Source organism: Aotus nancymaae, unplaced genomic scaffold, assembly GCF_030222135.1.
Source record: "Aotus nancymaae isolate 86718 unplaced genomic scaffold, 86718_ANA_hifiasm-v0.15.2.pri h1tg000049l, whole genome shotgun sequence".
NCBI classification, from domain to species: Eukaryota; Metazoa; Chordata; class Mammalia; order Primates; family Aotidae; genus Aotus; species Aotus nancymaae.
The window spans coordinates 26,085,486-26,099,704 of record NW_026988463.1 but is presented as its reverse complement, the minus strand read 5'-3'; the positions used below and the strand labels follow the sequence as shown (position 1 = coordinate 26,099,704).

Genomic DNA, 14,219 nt, shown 5'->3' with positions numbered 1-14,219 from the left:
AGATGGGGGACCGTGTATGGAAATGCGTTCCTGTGCTGAGGACATACCGCACATGTCGGTGCCCCCTTCACTCCCCCCCATTTCACAGATGAGGAAACTGAGGGTCTGATTTGGGAAGAGATCCAAAAACACGCAGCCCAGATGCAGCAGAGCCAGGATTAACACTCAGAGCTTCTCCCAAAATTAAAAAGTAGATTAATTTTCTTTCCGAAAATTAATTACTTTTTAATTTTATAATTGACACATAATAATTGCTATATATTTCTGGGGTGCAGCATGATGTTTCAATGTACAGGCATTATTATATAACAATCCCTCATCAGTGAGGGCCCCCCAGTAGATCCTTTCTTTGTTCTCCTGCATAGATTACCATCTATATACTTGGGGAGTATTTATCAACTGCTTCCTTGTTTATTATTATTATTAAAGGCTGGGTCTCGGTTTGTCATCCAAGCTGGAGCGCAGTGGCGCGATCATAGCTCGCTGCAACCTCCACTTTGCAGGCTCAGCAAGCCTTCCACCTCAGCCTCCTGAGTAGCTGGGATGACAGACACGTGCCACCATGCCTGGATAACTTTTTGTATTTTTTGTAGAGGCAGGGGTCTCACTATGTTGCTCAGGCTGGTCTTGAACTCCTGGGCTCAAGCAATCCACCTGTTTCTGCTGCCCAAATTGCCAGGATGACAGGCGTGAGCCACTGTGCCCGCCCCTTGTTTATCACTGTCTCCCCTTCTAGAATGTAAGCCCTGTGAAGGCATAGACCTGGCCTGTCTGTTCACTGAATGCACAGCACAGAGCAGGAAGCTGATAAACACTTGAATAGACAAGAGCTACAGCGATTTCAAAGAACACACAGGGAGCTCCAGCTGATCACTTTCTAATGAAGCTGGTTCCTTTCATCTCTGGAGAATCTACCCCCTGGGATGTTTTTGATTGCACAGAGCTCGAGGGCCTTTCCTCCCCTGGGAATGGTGGCCCTGAGCCTCTAACAGCCTGGTAAATGCACCAGCACTGTGAGGCCAGCTTTCCCCAGAAACCCAGAGTGACAGGTTAACCAGGGGAGTAAAGTGGGCATTAGGCTTGCGTACCTCAGGAGTCGATGTTTAAAAAACCTCCCTGATACTTGGAAATCGGCTAATCTCTTGCTATAATTAGGAGAGCCTGGAGGCTGGGAATGTTCTGTTTTCCCAAGCTCTGTTTTGAAGGTTTAGGAACCAGGAAGTGACTTAGGAAGCCCAGAAGCTAGCGAATGACTTTGTAGCCACGGACTCCAAGGAAATGTTGAACGTGAAATGCACTCGGGACACGTCCCTTCAAAGCAGATTCATGTTTCCTGAAAAGTAGGAATTTCATTATTAATAGCAACAGTTTTTCTGAAAAATGTTATTGAGTATAAAAACACAAGCCAGGGGCACACCATCACACCTAGCTAATTTAAAATTTTTTTATAGAGACAGGATCTTACTTTTTTGCCCAGGCTGGTCTCCAATTCCTGGCCTCAAGTGATCCTCCTGCCTCAGCCTCCCAAAGTCCTGGGATTATAGGCAGGAGGCATCATAGATTCTTATGTGAACTCTCATGATTCTGGAATGTTGGCAACTGATAAAAATTGAACAGGCTGTAGAGGCCAACTCCATCCAGGCCAAACAAAATAGTCTTAAGGGCCAGATTTGGTCTGCACGTGTCAAGTGGGGTGAGCTGGAGGGGTCCCCAGGCACGTGGGGGAGACAGGTGTGGAAACAGACATCACAGATCAAAGTGATTCATGATATTGAAGATCAGAGGAGGGGTGACCGGCTGTCAGCACACGGGATGGAGGTCAGGGAGGATTCTGCGGCGGCATGGGGTTTGCACATGCCCTGAAAGGCACACAGAGGAAGGAGGGCAGGGATGTTCCGGGAGAGGGAGAAATGCGTGTGGAGGTCTGGCTTTGGTTTGAGCACCAGGTGATCTGACACTATACAGTGATTGCGGCAGCTGTGGCAGCACAGGAGCGGGCGAAGGGGCTGGAGACGTGGGCAGGAGCCAGTCACTGGGACCCGGAAGGGTGAACTCAGGCACTGAGCCTGCGGTGGGAGCACTGGGGCGGGGGTAGGCAGAGGTGTGTGGGGCTGGTCTCTCTGGAGGCAGGTGCAGGGTTGGGGTGACCAAGGGACAGCATGGGGACAGGAGGCTGCTGTGGGGCATTGGACAGTGGCAGTGAGCCAGACAGGAGGGAGCCAGGGACCTAGGCTCACATTTCCAGCCTCCTAAACAAATCCCGCTACGTTTCCCCGTAAACACTTCCCTCCATGCCCAAGGTAATTCCAACAATATCACTATTTGGGATAAAAATCCCCACGGCGATTTAAGGGGTTTGCTGATGAGTTTGGATTTTCTTCAGAAGGCTGTGTAGACACCTGAAGTGGTCCCTGGATTTTCTTCAGAAGGCTGTGTAGACACCTGAAGTGGTCCCTTCAGGGGTGTAACCTCCACCTCACTACTTTATCTTCAGCTTGAGAGAAAGGCCCAGCACAGAGTCAGCCGAATCTTGGATTTTCCCTCTGCCCCACAGGTCTGCTTCCATCTCAGCCAAAAGCAACTCCGTCCCTGTGGGAACTCCTGCCGACTCACATCGGAGTCATATTTCCTTGTGTTCCATCCATGAGCAAATCCTGCTGGATCTGCCTTTATTTCACTTTGTTTTTTTTTAGAGACAGGGTCTCACTCTGTTGCCCAGGCCAGTTTTGAACTCATGGACTCAAGTGATCCTCCCTCCTTGGCTTCCCAAAGTGCTGAGATTAAAGGCGTGAGCCACTGTGCCCAGCCTGGAGCTGCCTTTAAAGCTGACCCAGAACCTCCACCGGCCCTGTCCCCACACTTGTCTGAGTCCCTGGCCTCATGCACTGGAATCCGCTCGCCAGCCTCTGTGTGGTCTCTCTGCCTACACCCTTCTTTTCATAGTAGCCCACGTGGTCCCGTTAGACACGAAACCAGACATGGGTTCCCTCTGCCGGCGTCTACCTTGCTCAGAGCGAACACCCAAGACCCCTGGTGTGGCCTCTGCATTCCTTTGTGATCTGTCCCCTCTCCTAGCACCTCCCACCCCTTTTTTCCTCCCCTACCTTTTGCTCACTCAGCTCCCGCCACACCGTGCTCTCAGTTATTCTGCAATGGGCCGGACAGGCTCCCGCCTCGAGGCTTTTGCACTGGCCATCGCTCTGCCTGCAATTTCATTCCCCTGGGTGAGGATGGCTTTCTCCTACCTCTCCTTCAAATCCCTGCTCCAGTGTCACCTCCTCAGTGAGGCCTTCCTCGAAGCCATCCCCACCTGGATCCCTCCCTGCTGAATTGTTCTCCCTGGTTTTCACCCCTGCTCACTCAGCAGTGTTCTTTCTTTTTTTCTTTTTGAGATGAAGTCTCTCTTGCTCTGTCACCCAGGCTGGAGGGCAGTGATGCAATCTTGGCTCACTGCAACCTCCGCCTCCTGGGTTCAAGTGATTCTCCTGCCTCGGCCTCCTGAGTAGCTGGGATTACAGGTGTGCGCCACCACACCCGGCTAATTTTTGTGTTTTCAGTAGAGACGGGGTTTCACCGTGTTGGCCAGGCTGGTATTGAACTCTTGACCTCAGGTGATCTGCCCTCCTCAGCCTCCCAAAGTTCTGGGCGATGTTCTTTCTTATGAACTTTGTTCACATTCTGTTTTCCCCGAGTGCTGAGCATTCCGTGGGTGGCTCAGTGAAGAGGAATATCTTAGATGGAAATTCCACATCCCTCCATGTGTCCTCTGGTGTTTCTTGAGAGAGCATGGTTCCTGAGACATATCTCACCTGGGCTCTCCTGGCTTTGAATGTGCAGGACAGGGCTCCCAGCTGTAGGTCACCGAGCCCTGCTCACATGCACACCAACCACAGCCTCGAGTCCAGAGAAGTATCCTGTTGAGCACACATTAAGGAACTGGTTTTCAACGGTGCACATTCATGATGAATATTGCATGCCCATTAAAAGTGCGATTGGAGGCTGGGTTTGGTGGCTCACGCCTGTAATCCCAGTACTTTGCGAGGCCAAGGCAGGTGGATCACTTGAGGTCAGGAGTTTGAGACAAGCCTGACCAACATGGTGAAAATCCGTCTCTAATAAGAATACAAAAAGTAGCTAGGCATAGTGGCGAGTGCCTGTAATTCTAGCAACTCGAGAGGCTGAGGCATGAGAATCGCTTGAATCTAGGAGGTGGAGGTTGGAGTGAGCAGAGTGAGACACACCACTGCACTCCGGCCAGGGCAACAGAGCGAGACTCCATCTCAAAAATAAATAAATACATAGATAAAAAATAAAAGTGCTACTGGATTCTTTATAGCTATTTGGCGATGATGTATTTTCTCTCTCAACCAATACTCTCAATGCCACCATTATTACATGGAGGTCCTCTCTTTCAAAATAGTTGGGAATCTCTTGCCTAGTGCCAGAAAAGGGCTCTAAAAGCAAGTCTGGAGACCTCTGGCCATCCTTCATGCCTGTTCTTACCAGGGACATTGCCCCCCACGCTTTCCTCTCACCTACCCCTAGGCAGAGTAGCAGCAGCTGACAGTGAGCACCGGCTTACCCACAGGAGTAAGGTAATTTATAATCGGTTAACCTTGAATTCTGCAAGGCCTGCCACTCGGCAAGCTGGGGGTTGTAGGCGCAGTTCTCCGCTTGGGCAGAATTCAAATGAGCTCTTGCAATCAACATGCAATTAATTGTTGCACACCCTGAGCATCTGGGCAGTAAGCGTTGTGCAGCGCGAAGGGAGTTCAGGGAGTGCTGGCATCTTAGAGCAGAGGTGGGGACAGGGGTGCACAGAGTTCCCACGTCGCACAAGAGAGCCCGAAGAGGTTTGTCTGAGTTTGGTCAACTGATCTTGGTTCGGATGTTAGTAACAGTGAATTATTAACATTTATTGAGTCTACTCTGTGCCAAATACTTTTTGCAGGCATGATCTCATTACAGCAGCCCACTGTGATCTACCTTGAAGGCGGGGAGGTCCTCCCTTTTTTATAGTTACGGAAATTGAGGCTCAGAGAGGGTAAGTGACTCATTCAAAGCCACACAGGTAGTCAAGCCCCAGATTTGCTTGATCCCAAAGTCAGTATGTTGACCACCCTGCCCCCACTCCAATCTTGAAGATTCTACTCACATTCATGTGTACATGTGAGCAGGGTTGGCAGCCCCTGTAGGGCACCACTGCCCGGTAGCTGCAACAACTTTGTGGCCGGCATGGGCCCTCCTAGGGTTCTGCTGTTTGTAACCTCAGATGGGCACAGCGGGCTGTTTGGGGTACCCCTTTGCCACTCTTCAGTTGCATGCCACAGTTGGGAGCCCAGATGACAGTTTCATCCTTGGAGGGGAGCTCTTCCCAGATGCTGGAGGTGACACTCAGAAGATAGAAAAACGTTTCAAACCCTATAACCCCGCACTCCGGGAGGGTCGCCTCCTGACGGGTCCTGCCATCCATGTCCAGCATGGGGTGTCACGTCTGGGGGGTCTCGCAGCTCCCTGGCTGTGGGAAGCCCTCCAGGCTTTGCTGTTTAGACCCTTTGGAAAACTGCTTTCTCAGGGTCTGGTGCGGGGCTCCTTTTGGGGATCCCCTTTTGGGGCAGTTCCGTATCCCTCTTGGGGAGCCCCAGCAGGCTCTGCCCTTGTCTCCTAGGGCAGGGCCTCTCTGGGTCTCACGAGATGCCCGCTCCCGGCGGATTTCGTCGCTCCACGTCTCCGTGGGAATCTTTTCTCAGGAGCGCCTTGCCTGGGATTCTCCCTGCGTCTCAGACCCTCACTAGGGCGCGGGTTTCTTTAGGGGGCGTCCCTCCACTCCCAGGACCCCGCCCTCGCCCGGCGTGGGGCGCCCCCTCTCCCCGTGCGGGCGGGCGCCGGAACAGTGTCGCCGGCCGCCTGCAGGTGTCTCCCCACGGAGGGGAGCGCGTCCCTGCGCCGTGGCCGCTGCCAGGCGCCAGCGGCTCCTCGCCGAGGTACACTCGCGCTCCGGGCTCCGGGCGCGCCGGAGCCGCTCCGCCGCCGCCGCCGCCCGCCCCGCCCCGCCCGCCTCGCGCGCCCCCCGCGCCGCGCCCCCACCCCGGGGTTGGGGGGGGCATGGGCCCGCGCCGCGTCCGTCGCCGCCGATCGCAGGCGCCCGAGCCCCGGGGCGCGGCGGGCAGCGGCCGCTGACGCGGGGCGCCGGCTGCCAACTTCGCGCGCGGAGCTTCCCCGGCGGTGCAGTCCCGTCCCGGTGGCGCGGGCGGCATGAAGACGAGCCGCCGCGGCCGAGCGCTCCTGGCCGTGGCCCTGAACCTGCTGGCGCTGCTGTTCGCCACCACCGCCTTCCTCACCACGTACTGGTGCCAGGGCACGCAGCGGGTCCCCAAGCCCGGCTGCGGCCAGGGCGGGCGCGCCAACTGCCCCAACTCGGGCGCCAACGCCACGGCCAACGGCACCGCCGCCCCCGCCGCCGCCGCCGCCGCCGCCACCGCCGCGGGGAACGGCCCCCCTGGCGGCGCGCTCTACAGCTGGGAGACCGGCGACGACCGCTTCCTCTTCAGGAATTTCCACACCGGCATCTGGTACTCGTGCGAGGAGGAGCTCGGCGGGCTCGGTGAGTGCGCGCGGGCGGCGGCGAGCTCGGCTCCGGCTCCCCCGGGGCGGCGCGGCCACCGAGGCCCGAGCCCCGGACCCGCGCGCCCTCCTCCCGCCGCCTCGGCCCAGCTCCCCGCGCTCCGCCGGGCTGGGGCGACGTTCCGGGGCGGGGGGCGCGCGCGGTTCCGGGGCCGGGGGCCAGCGCGGGGGACGTGCGGGACGCCCCGCCGTGGAGAGGTGCGGGTCAGAGCTCCTGGCCCCTGCGGACGCCTGGCGGCTTTGGGGACGCCGCCGCGCCCGGGAAGGCGCCCACCCCAGCTGCCGGTCGGAGAGGCGCACGCTGCTTTCCGCGCCTGAACTCATCTCCACGCTCGCCCCCTCCTCCTCTTTCTTTCGCGGGGCACTAGATACCGCCACCCACCCCGGGGCGCCCCAGGGGGTGAGGGTGATGCGGGGACTCCTGCTACCACCCGCTCCTCCCGCCGCAGATCCACAGACCCGGGAGCCAAGCGGGGGATCATTCATCCTTTCACCCCCACTGCCAACCCGCGCCCAACCTCCCAGACGGCAGTGGGGAGTGGGGGAGTCCCGCGGGCTCCCGGGGAGCTGCACCCGCCTAGAGGCACCCCCATTGCCAGACGCCAGGGAGCCCTCTGTGTCCTGGCCCCCTTCCGGGAGAGGCAGGCTGGGGAACTGGGGACAGCTGGGAGAACTCCGGGTCGGGGAGTCCAGGAGGGCTTAGTTTAGCACAAGCCTCCGATCAGGTTCGGTGGGGGGCTGACTTTTCAGAAGGCAGATCGACCTGTCCCCTTTGCCTGAACCCGTCCTCTACCCTCCAGAGGCAGCTGGGGCTGGAGTGCGTGTTTTGGAGGCAGATAGCCACGCTGTGGCAGGGCTCAGGGGACAGCTGCCCGACAGTCGATTGTGCCACCAGCGCAGGTAGAGCTGGGGTGTCTCGGAGCGGGTGTCCAGGCGTGGGTACCCTCCTGAGTGAACTGACCTCTTTCTCCAAGGTTAAAACTCCTCCCTGCGTGCCTAGCTCTTCAGTGTGGACACCACATATGTGTGTGCTCAAGGGTAGGGGAGAGCAGACGACCAACCTTAGTTTGCCTTAAATAAGCCAGTGGCCTAAGTGGGTTAGAGGGCAGAGGGAGGAAGCTTTGGATCTCACCTCTGCCTTTATCTCCCTGCCGCACTTGGCACTGCCTGACATTTTCTGGGGCCTGTTTTTGGTCACTAGCTTATAGAGCCCTCTTCCCATAGGATGTCACTCTGTGAGGGCCAGCCCGGTTGGTCTTGTTCACTGCCGCCTCTGAGTAATGTCTAGCGCATAGTAGGTCTTCGATAAACATTTGCAGGGTGCATACTGGATGGCGCCTTGGGACTATGAACTGGAGGTTTCCTGGGGTGCCGCCTCCTCTGTCTTCTGGGGGTACCTGACCAAACTTTTCTGTGACTTGAGCTGGGCTGGCCGTTTGTCAGAGATACATGGTGTTTGAATAGGGACCTGGCCCTGATTGGTTTCACCCCATCAGACTCACTTCTGGTTTACACTCAAGATGCGAATGTTTACTGTGGGATGCAATTAAAGCTATTAACTTCAAAAGGCATCTTGGCCAAAATTCCCTGCCTTCCGCACAGCCCAACCCTAACCCCTCACACGGAGGCCTCATAACACCTTGTTGTCAGAAACATGTGTCCTTTGAAGTAGACATCTTGCTACTGTACATCTTTCTCCAAGTTCAAGGTGTTTCCAAGGTTCAGGAGACCCAGTCCTGGGCACATACCACCTCTGCCTCTCTTCCTTCCTCTGTGCACACCCCGGAAAAGACAACAGCATGTCTCCGGCACCGGAATGGTCCTCTCTCTTCTTCTGTGGAGTGTCCTGGTCCACGCTGGTCAGCTGAGCCTCTTAATTGCTTGAAGTCTCTCTTGGCTGCTCCCTGAAGGTCACGGTCCCAGGACTTGCTACAATTATTTCCCTGTAGTTTATCCACGCCTTGACTCGGGATATTTATGTGTTTTTAAAAATTATTAATTGAAAAATATTTAAAAAGCCATGTTAGCTAACATTTATTGAGCCTTTAACGTGCACCAGGTCCTGTTGAAACTTCCCACCTCCTGAATCTTGTGGAATCCTGGCTGCTGCCTTGGAGGCAGACGCTCCTAGGGTGCTTGCTTCTTCAGATGAGGAACTTGAGTCTCAAAGGGGATTCTGGCAAGGAAGCTCGAATTGTCTTCTCAGGGACAGAAAGTAATCAGAGTAAAGGGATCGGGGAAGAGAATAGTGCATTTGAGGGGTCAGGGAAGGTGGCATTTTGGGGGGGGCTCAGTTAAGACCCTCACTCTCAATACTCAGTTAGAAACGAGGATGGTTAATTTGTTGGGTAAATAAAAGAAACCCACGGTTTCCTCTTGGCCACTGTGGGCTGGAGACCATCCCTCCCCCAAAATCACAATTTTCCTCTCTGAGAGCTTGGAAAATAGTTATCAGCTTGTCAGTACTGGTGAGAAATTTGGGAATCAGAGCCAGCTGGGGTGGCTTCTGCAGCTGATCCTACAGTGCCAAAATCCTGCGTTCTCCTCCGCCGTGGTCCTGAAAGGGTGATAGCAAGTACCCGGCCTCAAACTTTTGTTGCCATGACAACCTTTCTTCTGGGTTCTGTGACCATTTTATATTTTTACTGGAAGAGGAAAAAAAACACCCCAATAGCCCCCTGAACAAAATCCCACCTCCCCTACCCCCATACATCAAGGCTGAACTTCCTTGTCTCCCTTCCGTGAAACTACAGCAAAGCTTTCTTTCCTTCTGTATGTTTCACGTGCACCCAAATGCAAACACCAACCCAGAGATCCTCACCGCTCCGTGAGAAGGAGCTGCTAAATGTTCCTTCCTCTCCAACGCCTGTTCGCCTGTTCGGTCATTCCTTTTTCTGCTCAGAAAACCCTCTCCCGACTCGGGCAGCCACAGGGAAATGTAATAAGCCCTTTTTCCCACATTAAAAATCTACAGCATTCACAAAGAAAACTGCAGCCTGCCCTAAACAGACACACTTTCACCAGACCCGGCACAAAGAAACCTTTTCTCCTTGCTCCAAGAAGAGCACCCGCGTCCTTCCACAAACAGAAAGGGAAGCGTGGCCTCGACACAGAGTCACCCCAAGCCCTTCACACAAATTGGATTTCTCTTCTGGTTGAGATGCTGGGGAGGGGTGGCGTGGGGAGCAGACGCAGGCATCTTCCTGGTGAGTGGGGTGGGGGTGGCTGCAGAGAGGCCTGAGGGAGGGGAGAATGAAGGTGTGGGGTGGGGGCGATGGTGGGGCAGGTGGGAGCTCGTGCCAGCTGGGAGCACAGGTGACATCCACACGCGTTGGATATCACCCTGTATGCTTTTGAGCCGCAGGAAAGGGGTGGTTTGGGAAGACTGGGGGGAGGTGGAGGAGTCTTGGGGGACTTACCAGGCTGGCAGGTGGTAGGTGGGATTGGAGAGAGAAGAGAGGGACCAGTCCCAGGGCTGGGTGACGACGGGCTGGATGTGAAGCCAGAAGACACAAGTGGGACCCAGGCTGGGAGCCAACACGCCCCACACCTCAGTGGCTCCACCCGCAGTCCCAGAGACATTGGGGAAGGAAGGAGCATATTTCCTTCAGACTCAAAAACACTCCCTTCCCTGCAGAACTGGTGGAAGTTCAAGGCTCGGCTCTGCCTCTTACCAGAACGTGGTTTCAGGCAGGAGCCTCCCTGGGGTACTGCATAGGTGGGGATCAGAGCAGCTAGTACCCAGCCGAGGTGTGAGGATTCAGTCACCTCTCTGTTGCTGCCACCCTGGTCTGAGTCACCCAGAGCCAGCCCTGTCTCCCATGGACTTCTGCAGCCATCTCTCCGCCTCTGCCATCACCCCCACTCCCTAGTTCATTCTGCACCCAGCATCCGAGTCATTGTTAGTCAGATGCAGGGCATGGCACCTCCGACCGCCCTCTTGTCACACAGAGTCAAGTCCCCAGCTAGCCTTCCCTGTACCTCTCTTGTCTTCCTTTCTTTTGAACAGAGATCCCCAGCTCTTCTGCCCAGTCCCCTAAATTATGCCGCTACAGTGTCACAAGGATGAAGACCCCTGTGATGTCCCCAACCAGGAGTATGTTAGTGTCATATTAGACGGGTTTCATGTTGGGAGCATCTGACAGACAAAGCTTTGGATGGTGGAAGGCATTGCTCTAACTCCTCGACACATTTTTGTTTGTTTGTTTGTTTGTTTTTGAGACAGGGTCTTGCTCTGTCACCCAGGCTGGAGTGCAGTGTTGTGAGCATAGCTCACTGCAGCCTCCACCTCCTGGGCTCAGGCCATCCTCCCGCCTCAGCCTCCTGAGTAGCTGGGACCACAGGTGCATGCCACCGCACTCAGCTAATTTTTGCATTTTTTGTAGAGGCAGGGTTTCACTATGTTGCCCAGGATGGTCTCAAACTCCTGGGCTCACGAGATTTGCTTGCCTTGGCCTCCCAAAGTGCTGGGATTACAGGCATAAGCCATCACGCCTGGCCTGACAAGTATTACTTCCTTTTGTCTGCATAATAGCCATATGAGGTGGGTGCGCTGGTTACTCTTATTTCCCAGATAAGTAAACAGAGGCACAGAGAGGTGAAGTGAGTTGCCCAAGGTCACACAGCTAGTAATTGGCAAAGCTGGGATGTGCGCCCGGCAGGAGGCTCCGGAGCCTGGCTCTTGCCTGTTGTGCCATGCTGCCCCCCTCCCCGCCAGTCTCCCCAGTCCAGTTCACTCAGGCTCCCGGGGCTTCCCGAACAAGGCTTGTTGGGCAGAGCACTGCATCTGGAGTCACGAGCACTGGGTTCGGCTCCAGGCTCTGATGCCAACTTGCTGAGTGGCTTTGGAGAAATCACCCTCCCGCTCTCCCTGGCCTTTTCTTTCCTCGTGTGTAAAATGGAGGTTTTGTTGGGTGTTCTGTGTGAATGATGGAGGTGACAGAGACCTGTCCTGTGACGCATCACAGGGTTTGGGCCCAGATGGTCTGGGTTGCATTCCTCACACCACTGTGGGCTGCTGTGTGACCTTGCGTAGGAGTCTGCCCTCTCTGGGCCTGAGGATGATCCTATCCACCCCGCAATAGCATCTTCAGGGTTGATCCGATGATGTGGTCCCAGCACTCCTCTGGCCACAGCCAGCACTTGGTAAACGGGCCTTGCTGCCATCTGACCCTCAAGTCTGAGGCTGCAGACAGGGGCCTGCATGTCACATCTGAAAGACGTAGCTGTTTTGTTTGGCCCTGCAGTGTTCACGGTGTCTTTGAGTAAGTCGCCAACATTTGAATATGGAGGGCACTTCATAGAAACATCTGGATTTATGGCTTTTCTTGAAAACCTGGCAGATGGAGTCTGTACTCCCAATGGCAGTGAGCGGAGCTGCCCCTTAGGGGAGTCCACAGTCCCCCCGCAACTATTCTGCCCTCAGTTTACCTGAATTGCCGCCCTTCCCTTCCAGGGGCTCAAGCCTCCAAACCTCAGCGTCCTGCCCCACCCCTGGTCCATTGGTCCATCCTGCCAGTGGGTCACTCAGAACCCAGTCCATCCAACCTCGCCCTGCAGCTGCCCCTGCTCCTGGCTTTGACTTCATGCTCCGTTTCTCCACCCAGTGGCCAGAGGGCTCCCTGTTCCGTCTGACCTGGATCACCCCCGTTCTCCGCTCCGGATCCTTCCTCAGTCAGTCACAGTCCAGTGCCTTCCAAGGACCGCCAGGCCCTCCACAGTCTTCCCTACTACCTCCTGCCCTTCCCCGCTGCTCTCCGCCCCCACAGTCACTCTTCTCCAGGCTGTTCCGTGCGTCCCAGGAACTCTTCCCCAAGACATCCCTGAGCAAAGTCTCTGCTCAAATGTCCTCCTGTCCGTGAAGCCTTCCTGGACTGCCCCACTGAAATCAGCCGCCTCGCCGCCCGCCAGCACTCCCTCACGCTCCTGATGTCCCCACTGCTCTGATTCTGGTGGTACCCACTACGCATCACACTAGTTTTTCTCTATCACCCATCCCCCTACAGGGACGCTGGCTCCCTAAGGACAAGCCTTGTCCCGGTCACATCGTGCTGCCCCCAGAGCCTAGATGAGCTGGCACTTCAGTGCCATGGGGCTCAGCGTGGCAGCTCGTCCAGGTTCGGGGAGGCAGCAACGTGTGACAGGGACCAAGTCTTTAGGAGGGACTCAGGGACTTGGTGGAATGCACTGGGGCTTTGGGGGCGCCTTAGGGCAGCAAGAGTTCCGGGCTCTCTACTCCGTGCCTGTCATTCCCGTGGACTTCACATGTTCTTCTTTTCTTCACTGCTCCCTCTCTTGGTTTATTTCCTAGGAGAGGTGCTTGGTGGGATCCTGTGGGGAGCTCACGGTCACTCCCCTGTGTTTAAATTCTGGGGTGCCAGACTCAGAGCTGTCTTGTAAGGATGCTGCAACCTCAGGCTTCTGCTGCCTTTGGGATGGTGCGGGTTGAGCTCTTTTGGTCCCAAGTGATGGAAACAAATTTAACCCCAGATAAGAATAAAAGGGGAATAGGCTGGGCGTGGTGGCTCATGTCTGTAATCCCAGCACTTTGGGAGGCTAAGGCGGGCGGATCACCTGAGGTCTGGAAATCGAGACCAGCGTGGTCAACATGGTAAAACCCTGTCATCTGTACTAAAAATACAAAAATTAGCCGGGTGGTGGCGGGCATCTGTAGTCCCAGCTACTTGGGAGGCTGAGGCAGGATAATCACTTGAACCTGGGAGGTGGAGGTTGCAGTGAGGTGAGATTGTGCCACTGCACTCCAACCCAGATGACAGAACAAAACTCCGTCTCAAAAAAAAAGAAGACTAAAAAAGGAGTTTATTAGAACAATGCTAGCTGGGTGCAATGGCTCATTCCTGTAATCCCAGCACTTTGGGAGGCTGGGGAGAGAGGATCCCTTGAGGAGTTCAAGACCAGCCTGGGCAACATAGCGAGATCCTATCTCTATAAAAAAATAAAAAAATTAGCCAGGTGTGGTGGTGTGTGCCTTTAAGTCCCAGCTACTCAGGGGGCTGAGGTGGGAGGATTGCTTGAGCCCAGGAGTTTGAGGCTGTAGTGAGTTATGATCACGCCACTGCATCCAGCCCGGGCAACAGAGGGAGATCCTGTCTCAAAAATAAATGAAAATAAAAATAGAAAAATGCTACAGCTCACAGAGTCCATCACCACCCCTCAGACATCAGAGCCATGGCCACTGGGCTCCTGGAGGCTGGTCCTTCCCTCAGATCCAGAGTTACCAATTAAAATCCCACAGGGACCAGGCTGGAAACCAGTGAGAGTGAGGTGAGGAAGTTGCGGGGGCCTGTGGGGGCTGGGCAACCGCTGCTAGGTTCCAGAAGGCATTCTCACTGCAGGAGGGGGCTCATGGGGTGCCTAGTGGTCCATTTTTGTTCAAAACTCCCAGTTTTTATATGACATCTCTTGATTGTTCACATTTGGCAATTAATCCATTTTTTTATTTTTTATTTTTATTTTTTTTTTAGAGACAGGGTCTTGCTATGTTGCCCAGGCTGGAGTGCAGTGGCTGTTCACAGGCGCGATCCCACTACTGATTAGCACGGGAGTTTTGACCTGCTCCGTTTCCGACCTGGGCC

At 55.2% G+C, this 14,219-nt stretch overlaps 1 protein-coding gene across 3 annotated transcripts in view; it reads left to right on the top strand.

Annotated features, from left to right (window-relative positions):
- Positions 1-6,255: 6,255 nt before the first annotated feature.
- GSG1L (GSG1 like) overlaps positions 6,256-14,219 on the top strand; it is a 271,431-nt gene continuing 263,467 nt past the window's right edge. For all 3 annotated transcript variants that reach the window (XM_064362883.1, XM_064362882.1, XM_021672327.2), the window contains exon 1: positions 6,256-6,604. In XM_064362883.1, the coding sequence (XP_064218953.1) occupies positions 6,256-6,604 (349 nt within the window). The remainder of the gene's footprint in view (positions 6,605-14,219) is intronic.